At 53.5% G+C, this 20,209-nt stretch overlaps 1 protein-coding gene across 14 annotated transcripts in view; it reads right to left on the reverse strand.

Moving 5' to 3' along the window:
- NTM (neurotrimin) overlaps positions 1–20,209 on the reverse strand; it is a 343,561-nt gene that overhangs the window by 33,909 nt on the left and 289,443 nt on the right. For all 14 annotated transcript variants that reach the window (XM_083808756.1, XM_083808751.1, XM_083808752.1 and 11 more), the window contains one exon: positions 17,139–17,371. In XM_083808756.1, the coding sequence (XP_083664882.1) occupies positions 17,139–17,371 (233 nt within the window). The remainder of the gene's footprint in view (positions 1–17,138; positions 17,372–20,209) is intronic.

Raw genomic sequence — 20,209 nt, forward strand, 5'->3', positions numbered from 1 at the left:
GCGGCAGGTTATATGGCAAGGCATTGAAATAATTCAGAGGAGGAGGGGGGAAAAAAGACGTTTCCAATCATTCATTAGTAAAGTATTTGTGAACGCAGATATAATTCACTGCATAAGCTGCAGGCTTTCTGCAGACAGACTTTATAGCTAAGTGCCAAAAGGGAGCCCAATCTGATTCCACTTACGACAGCATAAATCAGCAGTACTCCTACCACAGTCAACAAGGGCTGCGCCAGAATAAACACGGCACAAGAGGAGCATCAGGTCTCAAGCACAAGGACTTCCTTCTGACTTTGGGTTGGGTCCAGGTCACTTGCCACTGTGCCACGTAGCCAGGGTGCTGCCTGCTTAGCTTTGGGTCGCCTGCTGTCAAGGCTCCAAAAGGATCCGCACCTTCACTCTACCATCTCCCCCATAAAAGGGAGAAACACCTGAAACCACGCCCCACATCTCCGGGGAATAAAGTAAGAGTTTGCTTAGTAAGACTATTAATAAATAGCTTCAAAGCACAGCCAGAATCCATCGTTCAGGTCTGGGAGGCTTGATTTCTGCTTTCACATTATGACGCCCAAAGGAAGTCGTGGCACTGCTCTGGATATCGTTTCCTTCCCTACAATGAGTCTAATGATGCAGATCTCCTTTATAAACTACTTCATACTTCTCCTTCAAACAGAAATGAAAAAGGAACAAAGAAAGATGTAAGAGTGAGGTTTTTGTATTGTCAACCATGAAGAAATGCAGCCGAACAAGGACTGTTCGACAGATCAGCTCCCTGTCTAGACAGATCTCATTTTCAGCTCCACGCACGCGGCACAGAGCTAGGATCTAGTTTTCAGTTTTTGCCCCCAAGTCACCTGGGATTCCCCCTACAAGACAAGCATTGCCTCATAAAAAGCAGAAAATTGAAGGATCTTGAAGCCTTAAGACACCGGCATCATCTCCCCAGCATCACTGACACCTCTCATCAAAGCACGACAGCATTTCTCGCAGCTACCTCCAAGGTGACCAGGCTGGCTGTCAAATTGATGGAGACTCTGTCTTGCCCTGCTCGGGGGCACAGAGGGTCCCCAGCTCTGTCCCTGGTCCCACCAGGCGCCGGCGGAGGCTCTATAGGACCCTTGGGAGACGTCCCCGCGAGGGTACGAGCCACCGAGCGCTGAGTGTGCCCGACAAAGTTTGAACACGACTTCTTGCTAATACAAAGCTTGTCAAACCCATCACCTAGAAATGCTGAACGTCTTTATTAGATTCCTTTATCTCCCCCCGAGATCGGAGGGACACGACGAGATGATTCTCAGCGGAGATGTCATCATCCAGAAACTAATTAAAGGCTGCGCGGGAAGTCGGGCCACGCGCACTCTGGAGAACAAAACGCATTAGCAACCGGAGTCGAGAAAAATATTACAAGTGAACTTCAGATCAGAAAGGGCGAGCTAGGGATTTGACAATAACTCTCCTCTTCCTGCCTTTCCTCCCGCTCGCCCTCGATATCCGTCCCCCAGCATCAGCGAGCCGCTTGGGATCTCGGGGCTTTTTGGGTCCAGCCCTGGCACCGCTGCCTCGGGATGGATGCACCAGGACACTGGAGCTCTCCTCTGCTGGGTCATGTCCCGGGAGAAAACCATGATTTGCATTCGTGGAATTCCATTTTTTTTGGTCAGAAAAGCCCGCTTGCTGCCTGCCAGTAAGCTGCAGAGGATGCTTTGATGCCTGCACCATTAGACCGCTCCCTGCTCTGCCACGCTGTAGTCCCACGCAAGGCACTGCATCTTTTTTGGGTCTCATCTACGCAATGACAAGCATTTCCTGTCCTTACAAGGAAGAAGACAATGAAGAGAAAGGTGCAACAGATGATAAGATACCCAGAGGAGGAGAAGATAATAAGGGATGACAAGATACCAGAGCCTGTGGTCATGGGAACCGTAGGTGGAGAGATTTCCATGTGGGGCGGCCCTACTAGCCACATCCTACAAGTAACTGTGGCTCACGTCAGCTGGGATTCACGGATCTACATTAGGGCATTCATCCTGAGTGGACGTGCCTGTAAATAGTAATTCCCAGCCAAACCACAGCCCCCTGTACCAAAAAGCAGCAAGTTTACCTGCCGTTCCTCTTCTGGTCCATCGGCACACACTGTCCTGCTAAAATCAGTGTGAAACCTCAGATCCTCTCCCCCGGACCAGCCAGCAGGCATGGGCACGCGTCCCAAATTGGGGGCACTGGTCCTGCCCCCAGACCCTCAAGAGAGCCCCCCCGAGCTCTCTCCACGTGGGGACAGGCCACACGTGGAGACCTGAGCCCACCGAACCAGCCCACGCCACTTCCCTTGTAAAGAGGGACATGCAGGAACAAAGGAGCTCAAACATCCTTTCCAAAGATAAATCAGATGCTCTAATGCAGCCTGCATCTCCAATGAATATAGGGCAGGTGTCTCTGAAGTGAAGTATTAGTTAAAATGATGCTCTTTAAATTACATTTCAGCTATTTCAGGCAGACAGGTTGTGTGTGGGTTGTGTTTTTTTTTTTTTTTTTTTTTTATGATCTATCTAGAGGCTTAAAAAGACACAGAGAGAAATAAATCTCCCTTCCATTAAAAACACACTATGCTCTTGCATTTTTGTTCTTATCTTTGCACTCTCTTGCTCGTGCTCCCTCTCCCCTGACTCAAGCATGAAATAAGTGTTTCTGATTGCTCTTTCCACACTGACACTGAGCTGATTCCAGTGCTCCTAGGGACAGCCTCACAGGAGGATGAGCAGAGCATCCTGAAATGCTGCCGCGGTCACCCGATGGTTCCACCTCCACACCCTCCGTGATTCACAGCTTTGATGGGGAACTGAGCACAAGCCCAAAGTTCGGACTGAATTGCCACTGCAGTCTATTTATATCTTCCCGGTCTATCTGTCTCCTCTGTCTGTGTCCCTTTTGCCTCTTTTAGCTACTTACGTCCCTCCTTCCCCCTCAATCTCCTCTACGACATCTTCCGTGCGCTCAGGCCCCGCCGTGCCAGGGGCTGTGCCAACGTTAGACAAAAATACAACACGCATCCTCGGGGTCAGGTGAAAGCAATCCCAAACCGCACACAAGCCATAAACCTTGCGAGGTGCTGGAGACACTCACGGTGCCTCACACACCATGCCCTCAAATCCTTTATTTGCCTACAGAGCCTTGAGTAACCCCAGCCAAAACAGCCCCGTTCCCCCCCACCGCTCGCAGCGGCTCCACTTGCTGCGGGTTTTCCTCCCTGTGCCTCGGCAACCCCGAAGATGTGCTCAGATGAAGCCTGCATCATCTTCCCTGAGCTCCATCCATTTCAGGAGCCTCCTCACCCCCAGCCAGAGCCTTTCCTTTTGCTCAAGTTTCGTCTCATGACTGCCTTCGACTCTGGTGAGAAATAAATGGATGGGGCAGGGAGCGCGGCCCTATTATCCTCTGATTAGGAGGTCTCGAGGCCAACGCTGCTACTGACGCCCAGACCCTTTGTTCGTGTGCTCATAAACCAGAAGGTCAGCAATGCCCGGCAGTTCAGGATGAACCGTGGGTGAGGTGATTTATGTTTCCAGATGCTGTCCCCTAGGAACACATCTCAGCATGAGACCTGCCGAGCCATCCGTCACCTCTCCTGAGGCAGATCCACCTTCCCAAAGCCCCCCCAGCCGGCTCCTGTCCCCCTTTGCCATTTCCTTACATGAGCCAGGCTTTGCACCAGGAGCCTCCGTCACTCCTACCGTGGAGCATCTCTGGTCCCAGCCACTTCCGTGCAGCCAATTTTTAAGGGTCACCTGGCCAGCCCCTGACCGAAAACACCTTCTGCCTCAAATCCGGGGAATCAACCCGATGCTTGGCCAAAACCACAAGAAACAGGAGAGCAAATGCCCACGAGCCAGCAAAACAGCAGAGCTCTGGTGAGAGGACCCACCCCATCTTTCCCACACCTTATAGCATCCTTAAAAGAGGGGCCAGCAGGGCTAGCTCTCCAAATTCAGAGATGGCAGAGCCAAGGTTGGTCCCCGCTGCCTCAATTTGCCTCCCCAGTTCACCTGCACTGAGGACAACATGGACCCACACGCTCCCAGCTTCTCCCAGCACCCATGCACATCACGATGCTCGTTTTTGGGGGCTCTACCAACGATTCTGGCATTAATAACCCTACTGCCAAAACACCCCTGCAAGGCAAGGGAGTGTTACTATCACTTCACAGCTGGGGAAACGAGGCCTGAAGAGCAAACGGCCCAAAAGCACCCCTTCGGATGGATGCTCAGCCAGCACCTGCTTCTCATGCCCCGTGGTGCTGGTGAAGCCACCGGAAAGCCCAACCCGTGCTGACCTGGGCCAGGACCGGTGCCAGGACAGGTATCGCCACTGGGCTGTGCGAGACGAGCCTGCTGCCAGGACAAACGAGCCACCAGGCTGTAGCGAGCACAGCAGGATACCCATGCACACAGAGGGGCAATTAAAATTTCATCACGAACTCGCAGCCCAAATATGCGAGGTTTGGCGGAGTTAAAAGGAAAGGAAGAGGAGGCAGCGATGGTACCGAAAGGCAGGGATATCAGCGTGCTCTGAGCACGAGGGGGCTGTTCTCATTTTCCATTAGGAATGCTCCTTCATTTCCCGTTCCTCCTACATGAAACCCTCGAGCCTTCTTCTTGGCCACCCTCGCGCCTCTGAGAAAGCCAGAAAGCCACAGGGAGTTGTCTTCCCCCAGAGCATCCTTTAATTTTCCTATTTGTCTTTCTAATGCCCAGCCTCATCAACAGCGCTGTCTATTCCCCATGCGCCCGTGCTTTCCACGGAAGGAAGGAATATTTTTACCCCTTCCTTCCTATTCCCCCTTCCCCTCCATTCCATCCTTTTGGAGGCTTTTTATCTGGAGTTCCTTTCCTTTCTTTTCTCTTTCCCTTTCATTTCTAAAACCTACAGATCTCTGATTCAAAATCATTACTGTTTTTAACTTGGCTCGAGTCACTTTAATTAAGTTACTTTCCATTATTTTTTATCTAGTCCATTTGTCTACATCCCCCTCACCCTCCCTCATTCTTCCTTTCCTCCCCAAGGCAGGCTGGGTATGAAATCTTACATTTCCATTTGGCTAACAATCACTTTGAATTTTTAAATGCTATTAAATTGGATCACACCGGTCACTGGACTGGAGTTGTCGAGCTGTGATATTTACTTGCGCCAGTCAAAGGGAAATGAAATTGCAGCGGAGCGGCGGCGGCGCGGGGGGAGGCGAGGGGGGAGCGCAGATTTATTCTGCCTGTGGTACTTGCAAACAGGCACAATCCCTTTGGATTTTAGAGTGAGTTCAAAGGAAACTCTTACTCTCAACCATGAATGCATTGTAATGTCTTTAATAAATCAATTACTTGTTGGCAGGGAAGTGTCACTGCATCTCCAATCCTTGTAATCACCTCAGCCTTGCTGTGTTTTAAGTGCTGAAAAACCAGTGGGGTAGAAGGGGAGCCCGGAGAAGCACTGGGGTAGGGGAAAAAAAAAAAAAAAGGAGAAAAAACTTCATATTGCCAGAAAGAAAAAGAAAAAAAAAGACTGAAAGATGCAGAAAGACATTTGCATAATGCAAAAACACACCCAGTGACCTCAGGCACCGGCAGGAGGAGCGCTGGGACGCTCCATGGGAAAAGCGACGTGGGACACGCGTCTACCCCAGGTATTAAGCACGTGGCGATGCCGAGCATCACTCTTGCAGGTAATCTGCAAAGTGGTGCTTTCCTGCCACCCCCAGGAGCGAGACTTCCTTTTGCTGCACGTTAATTAGTGGCAGGTTTTGTGCTCCCGCCTTCGGGAGGGTGCCGGTATTCCAATTTTGCTAAAAGAGGTCTTTTACACCGGAAAATTTGCTAAAAGCAAAGGGAGCAGGATTTGATTACAAAGCAGTCCCGGCCAAATCCAACCCCTCCTCCTCTCTCTCTGCTGACAATATCCTCCCCTCCACAACAACAATAATCTGAGCACAAACAGACATGAAGCTTTTCAGAAAGTAATGAACTCCGGCTGGAGCCAAGGCAGGAAGGGTTTAATGTTCAGCTCGGAAAGCTTGGCGAGGCCATCAATTATATAGCCCTGCTGCTGAAGGAGCAAAAAATAATATTTCAGACAGACATGGCCAAAAAGAAAAGATAGGGAAGGAAAACACTGCGAGAAAGAATTAATTCTGGGAGCGAAAAGAAGTGTTTGTAAAAGAGGAGGAGGATGAGAGCTGGAGCTTGCAGGCTGGCTGCGAGGTGGAGGCATTACAGCGAGGGCAAGTTGTGGAGAAGACATCCCCAGTGACCCCAGACACGGCAAGGGGGGCAAAATGGGGATCCACTTTCAAGACCTATATTTCCACGTCTACTTCTGAAGGACCTTATTTCCATGTCTTTTTTCAAGGTCTTTGCCTTTTTTGTTCTCCACTTGCCATTTTTTTTCTTCCGGTCTCCTTTTCTAAATCTTTCTCCCCTACTGCACCACCAGAACAGAAAGGAAAAAAAAGAGAGCACAAGCCTCTTTGCACGTGTCTCCCATGTCCTTGCAACTCCCCTTTTCCATTTTCAACCTCTCTGAAGCAAAAAAAAGTGCAGAAATGCTCCATTTTCCCACCCCTTCATTCTCCCCTAGGCTCAGCGACCCCTCCAGCCCATCCTTAAGCTCGCAGATATTTATCGAGGTTTTCTAGCACCCGCCGCGGGAGGCGGCAGGGCCGGGCCAGCTCTTCGGCAGCTGTTCCCTTGGCCTCTCCTTTATCTCCAGCATTGTGTTCACATCTGCTTCCCACTCTGCCTCCTTTTTCCTGCTGCCGGGAGCCGGGTTTTAAATCACTGCTCAGCGCACCGGCTGCCAGGCGCGGATTTCATGCTGCCCAGCATGCCCCGTTTGGATAGGTATCCAAAGGCCGTTTGCAAGCCTCCCCTGCCTTTTTTTTTTTTTTCCCTCCTCGTCAACCTGCCAGCGCTGCCACACTGCTTTCCCCTCCTCCCTTTTGGCCACGGAGCAAGCTTGGCTCTGGAAGTATGTTCAGACACCTGGTTGCTGGCAGCGCGGGGCTTTGGCACGGGCGCGCTGTGTGCAGCTCTCCGATAGGGAAGGGGAGGCGAGCGCAGCCCGGCCGGCGTGGGTCACTGTGACCCTCCTGGGCTATCGGGGACACGTTGGTGGCCGTCCTCGCCTGGGGCTGGCAGCTCTCCCACCACCCGCATCCCTCCCCGGCTTTGGCTGGGGTTTTGGCCGAGCCCGACTCGTGGTTTTGCTGGGGATTTGTGTGTTAGCAAAGCGCAGCTTTGTACAGCGCAGGAGCTGCATTTTAAGAGACGTGTTTAGGACGAGACATCGCCATCTGCGGCTCCCTTCCCCACGCTGAGTGCTGCTCCTGAGCATGGCGATTTTGGCAGGGCAAGGCAGCAAAAGCCCCAAGGAGCAAACAGACGGGGGCAGGTGATGCAGAAGGATGCCCAGGCACCGGCTCCAGACAAAACTCCTCTGTCAGACTGCAACCTCTCCGTGCTATCAAAGCAAGAGAGGGCACCGTGCTCCCCCCAGGCGGCACTCGGTGCCGTACAGACTGACTGCCCTAAAAAGCTTGGTTAGGGTATCCCCAGACTCGTTTCATCCCTGATCCGAGCAGGATTGCAAGCCACGATGCCCTGGACCTTTGAGGAGCGTGGAAGGGGTGCCTGCAGCTGTTGCCCTGGGCAATGTGACGGCAAAGGCTGCCCCAAACAGACCAAACCTCTCAGGCTGAGCCCTCTGCTCCTGCTCTCGGACTCCCCAAGCCTCTGCAACAGGCTTTTGCTCCTGGACTCAGCTCTGGGGGGACTGGCCAGAAAATCAGCGCTAAAGGCCAAAAAGGAGAGCCAGATTAAAGTATCAACTCAGAATTTATGCTTGGGACTTAAGGTTTAATAATGCAACAGAAAATCAATATTTAATAAAGCAAATGATGGAGAAAAACACTGAATGGGAGATGAGCTGCTGCTCCTGTTTTCAAACATGTAACTCCCAGAGGAGCCAGTTTGGCAGAATAGATGCGACACCAGATTGCCACGAAGAGCTGGCACGCAGGACACTCGAGGTCCCACTGATTCCAACTCCCGTGTCAAGGGGGCTCGCAGGTCTTTTATTAAAGGACAAACATGGAATTACACTGGTGGTCAGAGTCCAAATACCCATGAAGAGAGATCAAATGCTGATGCACACAGGGAGCCAAGCAGCTGCCTCGCTGAGCGGGCCCAGATTTGTGCTCGGGCTGGAGAAACGCGGGCAGACGGGCAGCGCCGTGCCCGAGCCCAGGCTTCAAACGCACCAAGAAGTGCTGGCTGGGGACTGAGATCTGCTGACAAGCAGGGAGAGAGCAGCAGGGCTCAGAGCGGAGGATAAATGCTTGCCTGCCAAGTCAGGAGGCTCTCCTGATGTGCAGGAGAGGAGATGGTGTTGGTAATTCTGGGGTAGCAGGGAACAAGCTGGGCATCAAACCCTGCTGCCAGGCACGGTGACAAAGCAAGCGCAGAGCGAGCATCATCGCTCGGCGTGCTGAGGAGGGATGCGACAGGGATGAGACCGGGATGCTGGGGACAGATCAGCAGCTCTGACTCCCTCCCCTGGAGCCTGGAGAAAACTGCACTCGGCGCGAATGGCACCGGGATGCTGTCCTGACCCAGCCTGTGCCAGCGTGTGGCACCGAGATGTCACCTGCGCCCCTCTGCTCTGTGCTGCCAGTCCACAGCTACCCCAGCACAATGCAGCCAAGCTCTACAAATGCATCCAAGCTGTGCTCGTGGCTCAAAGCACTCCATTAGATTTGGGGTTCATATTCAGGAAACTGGAGGCTCCTTGCTTGAGCTGCACCCGATCCCATAGCTACCATGCTTGGGGCTGCACAAAACACTGGTGCCCCCTGAAATGAACAATATTGTGATCAATACCAAGTGCCCTGCAGCGGTTCTCCCTCCCTCCCTGTCCTCCTGCACCAAGCCCACCCATCCCCACCCCAGAAACAGGCTGTGCCGCCAGCTGGGACGGGGCTGAGCTTTCCCCATGCCCAGCCAGGAGATGGTGGGTGCTCTCTGGGGTGCACAGGGCTCACCCAAGGGTGCAGGAAGCAAGAAGGTGCAGCCTGGTGGCTGCAACAGCGGTGCGGTGTGGGATGCACAAAGACTCCCTGCCTGGAGCAGAGCATAAGCGTGCCAGACTCAAGCCCCAAATCCCGTCCATCGCACCCTGTCACCTTGGGCAAGCTCAGACTCACAAAGCCCGGGGACTCTGGAAAAGTCCTCCAAACGCAGGGGATGCTCACTCGCATCTCTCCAGGGGAGCAAAGCTCGCTCAGGTGCCCTTGGACGAAGCCCCCTCCTTCACCCGCAGCATGCGCCGGGTTGCCTGCCTGGCCCTGCAGCACGGCAGTAATTTGTAGCTTGTGCTGGGATCCTTCACGATGAAAGATGACATATAAATATAAAACGTTATCGCTCCATAACAGCCACATGCTATAAAACGCCGGGCAGAAGGATCTGGAACTAGATGGAGGCAGCGCTTTAAATCCTTCCCTGCAGAGTTACTGCCGCTAAAACAACAGACCCGCTCCGAAGAGCTCGGCCGTGGAGGGAGGAGAGGAAAAGCGCCGACAAAACCGCCGCCGCCGAGGAATTAGGCGAGTGAGGAGCCTTTACACCGGCGCGACCTTGGCGTGCTGCCTCCCCTGGGGTAGCGGTGGCACTGGTGCACCAGCGCCACCTCCTCCCATTCATCCCCTGCCGCGGCTTCCCGCGGATGCCCCCGCGCTGCCATGGCAACGATAAAGCCGGTCCCGATGCTCCACTACAACGAGTTGACTCCGCTCCCGCGATCACGATAACAATGCTGTTACTGTAGTAACATTACATTGTTGAGGTCTCACTGTTCTCCCCTTAATTTTATTGGCGGAAGATTAAATTGCAATAATGTTATTGAGCCACCATTAGCGTTTCCAGGGTAACAATAACATTAAGGTAGCGCTATCGCGTTACAGTGGTCCTGCCGCTCCACCGCAAATATTTTAATGTAGTAAAACAAAAGAGATTACTGCAGTAACATTAAACTGCAGCGACCTCATTAACCCACCGCCGGCTTTCGCCGCGCTGAACGGCACTTTGGGACCCACGCACGGCGGCGGGGAGGTGTCCGTCTCCTTTGGGAGACGTCCTTTGGGAAGGATAGGACCCCCGTGAGATGTGCAGACAACCAAAGTCTTCCTCCAGCCCTGCCTGGAGAGGTAAGAGGTGCATGGGTTCAGCATGCCGCTGGCCTCCCAGTTCCTCCCGTGCCACAGAAGTGGAATCTTTGCCGAATCGCTCCCGGTGGGGCAGGCGACCTCTCCATGAACGCCTTTGGAGAACATGGGAGAGCGGAGCTGGCGGTACCCTGTGTGCTCAGAAAAAGGCTCGAAGAGGAGCAGGCTCTTGTTTTCCAGAAGTGGAGCACTCAGATGGTGACCTGCGTGGCTCTGCATGTCTCCAAGGGAGTAGCAAAGAGGCACACCGAGCTCGCCTTGCCGCCGCTGAGGCACGCACAGCTGCGGCTGGGAGGGATGGAAATAGCGGAGCCACGGAGGTGTGGGCAGGTGGAAACGGCCCCAGTGGGCATCGCTGCACCTCCCCGCACGGCTGCATCCCGCGGCAGGGATGTAACAGCAGCAAGGCACGGGGGCAGCCGGCAGGGACCGCAAAGGGTTCGTGTTGGTTCCGCTTAGGGGAGCCTGCAACACTCCGGATAACAGCCTCAGCGGATCTCCAGGGGAGGAAAACAGAGAAACCGTCCACAGCCTTGATGTATGCAAAAAAGAAAAGCACGAAGGAAATGAAAACGGTCTGTGTCCTATGAATCACTGCTGCTTCCTTCCCCTCGCTCCAGTCTCCTGCCAATTATCGTTGTTTGGGAACAGGAGACGTCCTCCCCTGGGCACTCGCTTGCTTACGGCCCTACCCCTCTCTCCTTCCCAGCACAGCCCTTCTGCAGGTCTGGCACCCGGCCCGCTAGCATCGCCGCAGGGCAAGCAAGCACAGAGGCTTCCTTCTCTTCATCACTGCTCTCTTACCAACTCACTCCCTTTGTAACGAGGGCACCGGTTAATATACTTGAGCCCCGGTCACCTCCCCGTCCCTTCCACTCCTTTATTCCCCGTGCCAGCGGGGTTTGCCCACGCTCCCCAAGAAGGAGGATGCGCTGCGGCACGAGCGGGACGTGTCCCTGCAGACGTGGTTCCTCCAGCAGCAGAGCGGGCACTTAATGGGGGCAGCCCAGAACCGCAGCGAGGGCAGGGACGAGAGCTTCGTTCAAGCTCCAGAGTCTGTTTTCCCCCCTCCTGCCCCACGATATAATTGCTAATTAATAATAACGTTTAGCTCTCAGATAGCGCATTCCATCTTCAAAGACCTCTGTCGACATTAGCGAATTAATCCTCATCAACCCCCCTGTGAAGTAGGTGGCAATTATTATCTCTGCCTCGCAGATGTTAAATTGATTTGCAAAGAGGTCAAGTGACTTGGGGAAGGCTGGGGACTGCCCGCCCAGCCCAATGCTGGGTGCACGACCGCTTGGGTGGGGAGCATGTCTGCGGGTTAAACCCCACAAAATCCCATCTTTCACCCCAAGGGAGGTGGCCAGACCCAGCGCCCAGCCCTCATCCTCCTCCCGTGCTCCTCATCCCCCGGGAGCCGCCCCAATCGATGTTCGTTGTGAACCCATTAAACCAACACAACATGCACACCAGGGGCTTCCCCTGCAATTTGCTCTCCTCCCTGGACCGAACATGGTGCAAAGCCTGCAGGGGAGGCCTTGGGGGATGGATGAATTACCAACAAAAATACACGGGAAGGAAGGAATCAGACAAAGACACCAGGAGCTCAGGTGAAGTGAGGGATGAGGGTGATTTCATGCCGCCAGATCCCCACAAACTTTTTTGTGATGAATTCTAAGGCATTACCAAAACTTGCTTTTGCTTCTGGAAAGGACAGCTTGTCTGGCAAGGAAAGGTGTGTTCACACCAGGGAAACCCACGCCAGAAGCAGCTCCTGCCCACGGACAACATCTGCATGTCTTTACCGTCACCAAGTTACCAAATGGGGGCACATCCTTCATCCCTGTGGGACACCCTGAGCCCTCGGGACGTGCCTTTTACCAAACCCGCACACAGCACCTACCACACCACGCTCCTGCTTCCTGGCAGCTCAGGTGGGGCTGCACCACCTTGGGCAGTTTCCAGCCTCCCAGCACCAGCGCTGCCCACGCAGGGTCCCATTCTGCCCGCTGCTCAACCACAAGCCTCCCTTGCAATGACCAAACAAGCACAAGCAGCTGGCAGCCGCTGGCGTGCAGCCGGACACTACTGGGGTGAGCGGGGACGGCAGCACAGAAAGCTGAGCGAGCGAAGCCACCTGGAAGAGGGAGCATCACCGAGGAACAGTTGCTATTCCAGGCTCACAGCGATCAGAAACACTGAGAAAACACTTGGTAAGAACACAGGGAGTTGTAAAGCTCCTCTGCCCCTTCCCACCTGCAGCATCAGTGGCTTTAGGGGCACCGAGGAGAGGCTCGACCCCGCAGGAGGGGCACCCGGCTCTGACAGCGGTGCTAAGGCTCCTGGGCAGAGGATGCTCAGGAAGGGTCTGAGATGCTCAGGCATAAGCCACGCATTCACTTCCACCCCGTTTTCCCTACAAGCCACCTTGAGGCCTTTGGACAAGAGCAACAACAACCGCAGGGTCTGATCCTTCCCCCTAGCCTACACCGCCACGTGAAACCTGTCCCTAGGCTCCATCCCCATCCACCTCGGCGCGAGGCGCAGGCGGCGCGGCCTCAAAAAAAAACTTATTCCCATTCTCCTGCGAGCGAACAGAGGCTTACGGCATCAAAGGAAAATTAATCGGGCAGAGTTCAGGGCTTGAAACAAAGCCGGCTCGGGGAGGTGCCGCGAGCCTCCCCCCCGGCTGCTTTATCTCTCCGTGCACACCTTGGCAGCGGTGCCGCGGCGCGGGGCAAGGTGCCACCCGCACGCCGCCTGCGCCCCGATGCCGGCTCCCACGCCGGGGCGGCCCCCGTGCCACCTGCGCCCGCTGCCCCCCGACTCCGGCAAGCAGGTAATTAACTCCCAAACAAAGGCAGGGATTTGCAGATTAAGCCAGGCCCGGGAAAGAGTGGGAAAACTCATTTACACCAAACAAAAGGGGAGGGGTGATTAGTTGCTCCAGTGACAACAGAAAAAGCCAGATAGGGCCAGGGAAACTGATAAAGCAACGGGAAAGTGCTAATATCCCCCAGTTGCCTCCCCTTTTCATTTTTTTTCCCCTTTTTCTTTCTAAGCACTAAAATTCCACCATTTTCTATCATGCAAATTCGTGTGTCTAAGTGAGATTAAACTCCGGCAGGCACCGTGCCTCCTTCCCCAAGTCCATTTCCAGCGCCGAGATAAGGCCAACTTTCCTTAATGCATCTTACAAGGCGGTGGGAGTGTTGTGCAGGCACGCGTTGGAGACGGCTTATTATCAATACAAATAAGAGCTTTCCAGACACCGTCGTCCTCCTCCTCCTCCCTCCCCTCTGGCTTTTAAACCCTGAGCCCCGGAGAAAGGCTGCGCTCAAGAGGCTTAAAGAGCTGAAGTGTCCTGGAGGGGGGTGGGAGAAGAGGATCAGGAGCACCCAGAGCGACTTCTGCGTTCGGCGAACCCGAGGGAGGAAGGAGGAGAGGAGGGGAAGGGGAAGCACGGCTCCTCGAAGGTCAGCAGGGCCACTCTCAAGTCCTCTTCTTTGGGATTTCGGCCTCCCTCCAAGCGCAGAGCTTGCCCGTTGTGAGTGGGGCTTTTCTGGGTGTTGTTTCTTTTGGGTAAAAACTTCTTCCACCCAGAAACGCATCCGTCTCCCCAGGGTACTGAAAACACGGGCAGTGCCACTTCCCTGTGCTCCATCTGGTCCTGAGGCAGCCCCTCTGAAGAACAAATGGGTGACGAACAAACAAGAGGGGTGTGCAGGGGCCACCTTTCAGGCACTGCGGATGACAAGGACGCTGCCTGAACGGCTCCTTTCAGGTCCCACAGTAAACAGGCAGGAGGTGCTTGGGAGCTTTTCTCTCTCGGAGGTCCAGGTGCGAACCTCCTTGCGCCTTTTGCAGCTACGTTACTGCCTCGCATCAACTTCGCATCCCCAACACCGAGCCTGGCCCCATTTGAAGCAGTCCCCTAAACAGCAGGTCTGAACTTTGATGCATTCAACACCACGGGGCTGTTGTCTCGTTCCTGAGCTCATTTGTCCCACATTAGTGCAGCAGCGGGGAGGAGAGATGCGCCAACCTGCTATTCCTGGATCGGCAGCGCTCACCTTTTGCCTTTCAGGGGAAGGATTTCAAGACTGACAAGCGTTTCTGAAAGCCTGACCGACAAGGAAAGGTGGGAGAAAGAGGGCTTGCATCCTTTCAGAAAGAAGGTGGCTAAGGGGCAACACGATAACAACCTTCCCAAAAGCAAAAGGTTGTTACAAAGAGGACATTGATCAATTGTTCCCCATGTCCGCTGGGGATAGGATGAGAAAAACTCCACTTCATTTGCAACAAAGAAGGTTTAAGTTAGATATTAGCCATACGTTTCCTAATTATAAAGGTAGCAAAGCAGTAGAATAGAGCGTCTAGGGAGATGGAAGAACCTGCTTTGTTAAAGATTTTCAAGAATAGCTTTCACAAATGTTTGCCAGTGATGTCTCTGCCTCGTTGCAGGGGGACAGGCTAAATTAGCTGTTGAGGTGCCTTCTACCCACCTATTTTGGGATCGCAGCCATCAATGGAGCCAACCTAGAAATAAATGTGCAGCATAGACATCCTTCGGTTCCTAGAGGTCTTCAGCTGATTCTCCCCTGCTCCCGTTGGGGACCATTCCCAACCCTCATATCCTAAAAAAAGCTCCTTCTCACCTCTCTGTCCCTCGCTTGTTTTTTATTCTTTCCCCCCACAGCACTGCTTCCTCCAGCAGCCCTTGGCAGACACTGGGTACGTGCCATCTCCTCCTTCTCTCCCTCCATGCAGACATCCCCTAAAGCTGGGGGCAGGATGGATGCACAGCATGGGCTGAGGAGCTCTCAGCTGGGCTGATAAGCACCCATTACGCCTGCCTGGGGGAGCCGCAGGCTGCTGATGTCCTGGGTGGATGGGGAAGAGCTTTTTGCCCCCCCGGCTGGTCCCTTTGGGGCTTGCAGCCTGCCCTGGGGCACGATATAATTGCATCCTGCAAGGCTGGTGTGCTCATGCCTCCAGAGCTGTGCCCCCAGGGCCCTTCTGTGTGTAGCCAGAGGAAATCAGGAGCTGTTTGGAGCGCTGTTTTGTTTCTTTCTGCTCTGGACTGTGTGTTGTGGCAAGCCGCACTCCTCCCTCTTTCTGGCTGTCACCTGGACTCACCCAGCCAAACTTTAACTGGGGTCATTCCGGCAAGCCTCCCTTTATTGGGCACGATGTTCACTTTCACACCCTGTCCCAGCGCGTTGCTGCAGATCACGCTATTGCCACCTTCCACCCAAGAAAAGGCTGCGCGAGCCAAGCAATAACTCTTGAAATTAGGGGCTGTGCTCCTGAGAGCCAGTATTTCCATCGGCAGCAGCAAGGATATTCAGCAGGTTATAGGGCTGAGCCCGTCACTGAATCCTCCAGTACTTAACTGTACCACAGCAGGGAATTAAGATATGACCTTTTACTCCTGTATCCAAACATCTCTGCCTAATGCTACAGCAAGACACAGGACGGATGAGCCTGGATGTCTGGTGATATGGGAAATTTAGGTCAGGAAACTGGAATCAGAAGGGAGGCAATATAAATTGCCCTGCATCACCCCAGCGCCTGATAGCAACTTCAGAACTTGCGGGTGATCGACTTTGGCTTAAGGGACGCAGGCAGGTAATAACAGATTGCAAGATAAACAGCAAGGACCCGGGATGGCAACGCATCCGCCTGCTCTTCGTGGTTAATGGAGATGGAGAAAGTCCGGCTCTGTTTAGTTTGCTTGATTGCTCAAAGAGGAAAGAGAAAACGGAAGGGGAAGGAGGGGGGGAGAAAGGCTTGGTTTGGGTTTTTCCCCCCCTTCTATTCATTAGGCTGTCAATAATGCTCAGGCCTGGCATATCGACGGCGGATTAGCTCAGCCCGGCTCTGTGTACAAGACCAATGCCTTTTTAACCCAGCTTGTTTCCAAATCAATACACCCATCAGCATTCGAAAATTAGCCCGAGATGAGATTCCAATAGTCAAGCTGGTGTGTCATGCTAAGAGGGCTTCTGGCCAAATCACAGAAGAAGGGGGAGGAAAAAAGGGTTGGTAGCAAGGGATTAGAAATTCTCCATTAATCCTCCTTTGGGCTCCTCTGTACGGGCAGGATGGGTCCCATACATCCCACCACGTGGGGCCCAGCGTACATCCCCACCAAATCCCATGGCACGGACACCAGGAGGTGTCTCATATGAACAACCATCTGCTCGGCCATCGTGCGTGGCCATGCTCGGATGTCCCCTCCTGAGAGCCCACCTGTGCTCGGCCACGCGTGGCTGGTGGCGGCCACCGCACGCGCTCCAGCACCCCGTGCCGTCCCTCCTCCTCCTCGCGGGAGAGCACAGTTTGAGCACACAAACACATATTGTTGCTAGGCATACACACACCCCCGCAAAGTACACAAATCTGCCAGCTCTCTGTTTTCCCCCAACACAAATTTTACTTCAAGCATTGCCTCCAGCATAGGAAAAAAAATAAAAAAATAAAAATACAACAAAAAAAAACAGCAACGTGGGTTTAGCAGTGATTATTTTAGGAGGCAGAGCTGTCTGTATCAGAGCCCCATGACTACTCCAGGAAAGCTGGCTAAATGTGACTGCAAACACTTGGGCATTGCCCAGCTTCAGTTGGACTCTCCAAGCATGAAGATCCCCTCCATATTTGCACCGAGTTGTCTTACACGCACTAGGGTCAATGTAGGAGCAATGGCAGAAGACATCAGGGTCAAAGGGATGAGCAGAAGTCGAGGCACCGTGCCCGACCCCTCTTTGGTCAATGTAGGAGCAATGGCAGGAGACACCAGGCTCGAAGGGAGGACCAGAAGTCAAAGCACCGCGCCCAACCCCTCTTCGACATCCCTTCCTCTTACCTTGCACGATGAGGTGGACGCGCGATGTCTTGGGGTGATTGTCTGTCTGCACGGAGCAGGTGTAGGGGCCCTCATCGTACACGTCCACGTCGTGGATCTGGATGCTGTACTGGGTTTTGGTGTTGGCCAGGAGCACCACCCGAGGGTCCAAGCACCACTTGTCATTGCCGGCATAGAGGATGCTGCTGCGGTTCAGCCAGGCCACGCGGGTGACGCGGTTGTCCACGGAGCACCTGGGCAGAGGCAGAGGTGACCCGTTAGCGTGCTGCCATCCCCGCCTTCCCCAGCTCCCGCTCCTCCCCTCGGCACTATTTTTAGCTTTGCTGCCAGCAGCAGTTTCGGAGACCGAGTGTGGCGGCTCTCCAAAGAGGACAATGTCAGCACTTCGCCTGCTGTGCTCAGGGCACCGATATCCATCTAAACCCATGGCTCAAGAGATTTGCCCAAGAGTTTCGCGGTTATTGCAGATCAGAGCCATCCGCCACCACTCACCGAAGGACCTTTTGCCCCTCCGTTCCCATTTGCTGCTTTGCTAACTCAGAGACAACCACAGCCAAGCCAAAAACGTCCATTCAGAGTCCCAACCACACTTTTTGGGGGGACACCGGTCGCTCCCTCCTGCCCAAAGCCATTGTTTGGTCTCTCCACAGACCATCAGATCCCTGCAGCCAGGCGAAGAAATGCAGAGCAGAGCAGGGAGAGCAGCTTGTTCTGCTTCACAAAGGAGCAGGGAAAATATATCTCAGGAGCAAGCCAGCTTTGACACACCTCTAAAGAGAAACCTTGAGCTTCCTGCCATTTGTCCCCCCTGTCACTTCTTCCTTCCCTTCCCATCATACGCACCGCTGCTTCTCCTCCACTTAGCGCATCTCTCCCCAGCTAAACATCTCACCCATCCGGTGATGTTTCAGAGGCAGAAATCTCCTAATTCCAGCCTCGTTAACAACAGGCACCACCCAGATGACAGCGCGGTGCAAACCCAGAAGGAGCTTTGCTCCTGAATGGGAATTTTGTTCTGTCCTGCGCAGCGGGGACCAGCCTGGCTCCCCGAGAAGGACAACACCAGTCCTGTAACCCTCTATCCCCATACCCCAAGTCAAGGTTTGCATCCTCCACTCTAATGAACAACCTCAGCTTGCTCTCCAACCCTTTCCCCGGGCAGCAGGGCCATGCAGATCCCGGCCCGAACCCCACTTCTCTCCAAGCAAGTTGGAGACCGCAGAGCTGTTATAACTTAGCTGAGCTTTGCTGGATGCCAGCGACGGCGGATAATGTTTCTACATAAAACCACTCAGCCTAAGCTCCGTTGTTTATATTCTCCCCACTCTACTTCATTACTTGTGCAGTGGCTGGGATGCAAATTAACTTTGGAGGCACTGAAAGAGAGCAGCCTCGGCTCAGGGTAGCCTCGCCAAGGGCAAGGGGAGGCAGCGCCCCGTCTAAAGGGACTGACCCTGCTTTGTGGCGAATTTGGGTGAAGGGAACTTTGGGCAGGGAACAAACTGCAAGATGTGAACTCCCCTGGGTGCCAGCTATGTTGGCAGTGAGTCTTATACAGCTTGAGTTTTGTCTTGGTGGGGCAGAGTCCAGCCTCAAGGGACTCCTTTTCCTTCTCACGGTGCCGCCACCACCTCTCTGCCTACGCTTCTGCCTTCCTCCTCCTCCTCGAGGGCTAGCTTATCTCACGTGGACTTGGAAAGATTGTTTATACGAACAGCCGCACAACCCCCGGCTCGTTTTTACATCCCAATTCTCCCCAGGAGGTGGGCGATGCCATTATTCCCAGTCTATAGCCGTGGGAGGGAGATGCAGAGGAACGAGCGATCCTAAGTGCTCGCTCGGCTCTGCCAGCAAAGAACGCACCTCGGGGGGACAAGCTGCCTCCTCTCCCCTTGCCTCTTTTTGGAGGTATCTCTTTGGCCCCTCTGATCGCAGAAGGAGCCTGGAAAACCACCTCGAGACCCAGCATCTGGCTGCTGGGGATGGTGGGTGCCCATCGAGGTGACTGCCCCAAGGCGAGGGGGGCAGCCTGGTCCAGGAGTCCCCTGAGGATTTGCTAGGCAAGGACCCAAGCCGTTGGCCCATCCTCCCTCTCTGGTGTGAAAACATCTGATAAATTAAACAATTTCATTGCCGTTCCATAATGATATTACGATAATAATAAATTAAATGCGAGCAGATTTTTATTATCTTCATAAAAAAAGCAATAGATTCAGCCTGGGCTGAACACCAAGAACTCAGTTCTTGCTCGCTCTCAGCTGCTTTACAACTTGAGTGAAACCTTGGAGTTAAGTTGCTCGAGTTGAATAAAACTTTGAGATTTCACCCCAAAGGACGGTTTTATTATATTGTGCTCTGGACCTCAACAGCACTGGCAGCTCAGACCTATGGGGTTTGAATAAAATGCAGGAGGATATTTGGTCCTTGGCTCTGGCTTGCCCATCACAATGCAATGAAATAGGCTCCTGCAAGCACCGTGAGCAGTGTTTCAGCCCCAAAAGGGGGTGCCCACCCTCTCTGCTAAAGCCATATTGCAAAGAAATGCTGGGAGATGAGAATCCAGACGTGGCTTGAATTTCTCGTGCTGGGCCCTCCTGTGGAAATTATCGCTGAGGACCTGTAAGCAGGCTGAACTAAAAATATATATATTTTCTCTCTCCTCCTCCACACTACTTTTTTGTGAAATGCATCAGCTTGGAGATCCCTGGATAATAATGGAGCCAGACAGTGTGTAATCCAAGCATTCCCTCTATCATATGGGCATTTAAGTGCTTTTGAAAAGCAACGGGGCTCAGGTAACGCATGAGGCAACAGTGAAATAAGTGCTTTCGCCCTTCACAGCACCTGGTCGCAATCTCTTCTTATCACCTAGACACGCTTCTCTGTCCCTGGGATCGGCAAGCTTAAACTTGTTATTTTATTTTCTTTCCTCCCTCTTAAAGCTCCTGAGCCAATATATGCAATAAACAGCAGAAACAGCTCCGGGAAGAGGCACTGTGACCTTCGGTGTGCTATTTTCGGGACGGCAGCCTGCTGCCACACGGAGGGCTTCGTTCCCCTCCCCGGTGCAG

Source organism: Anser anser (genome assembly GCF_964211835.1).
Source record: "Anser anser genome assembly, chromosome: 22".
NCBI lineage: Eukaryota > Metazoa > Chordata > Aves > Anseriformes > Anatidae > Anser > Anser anser.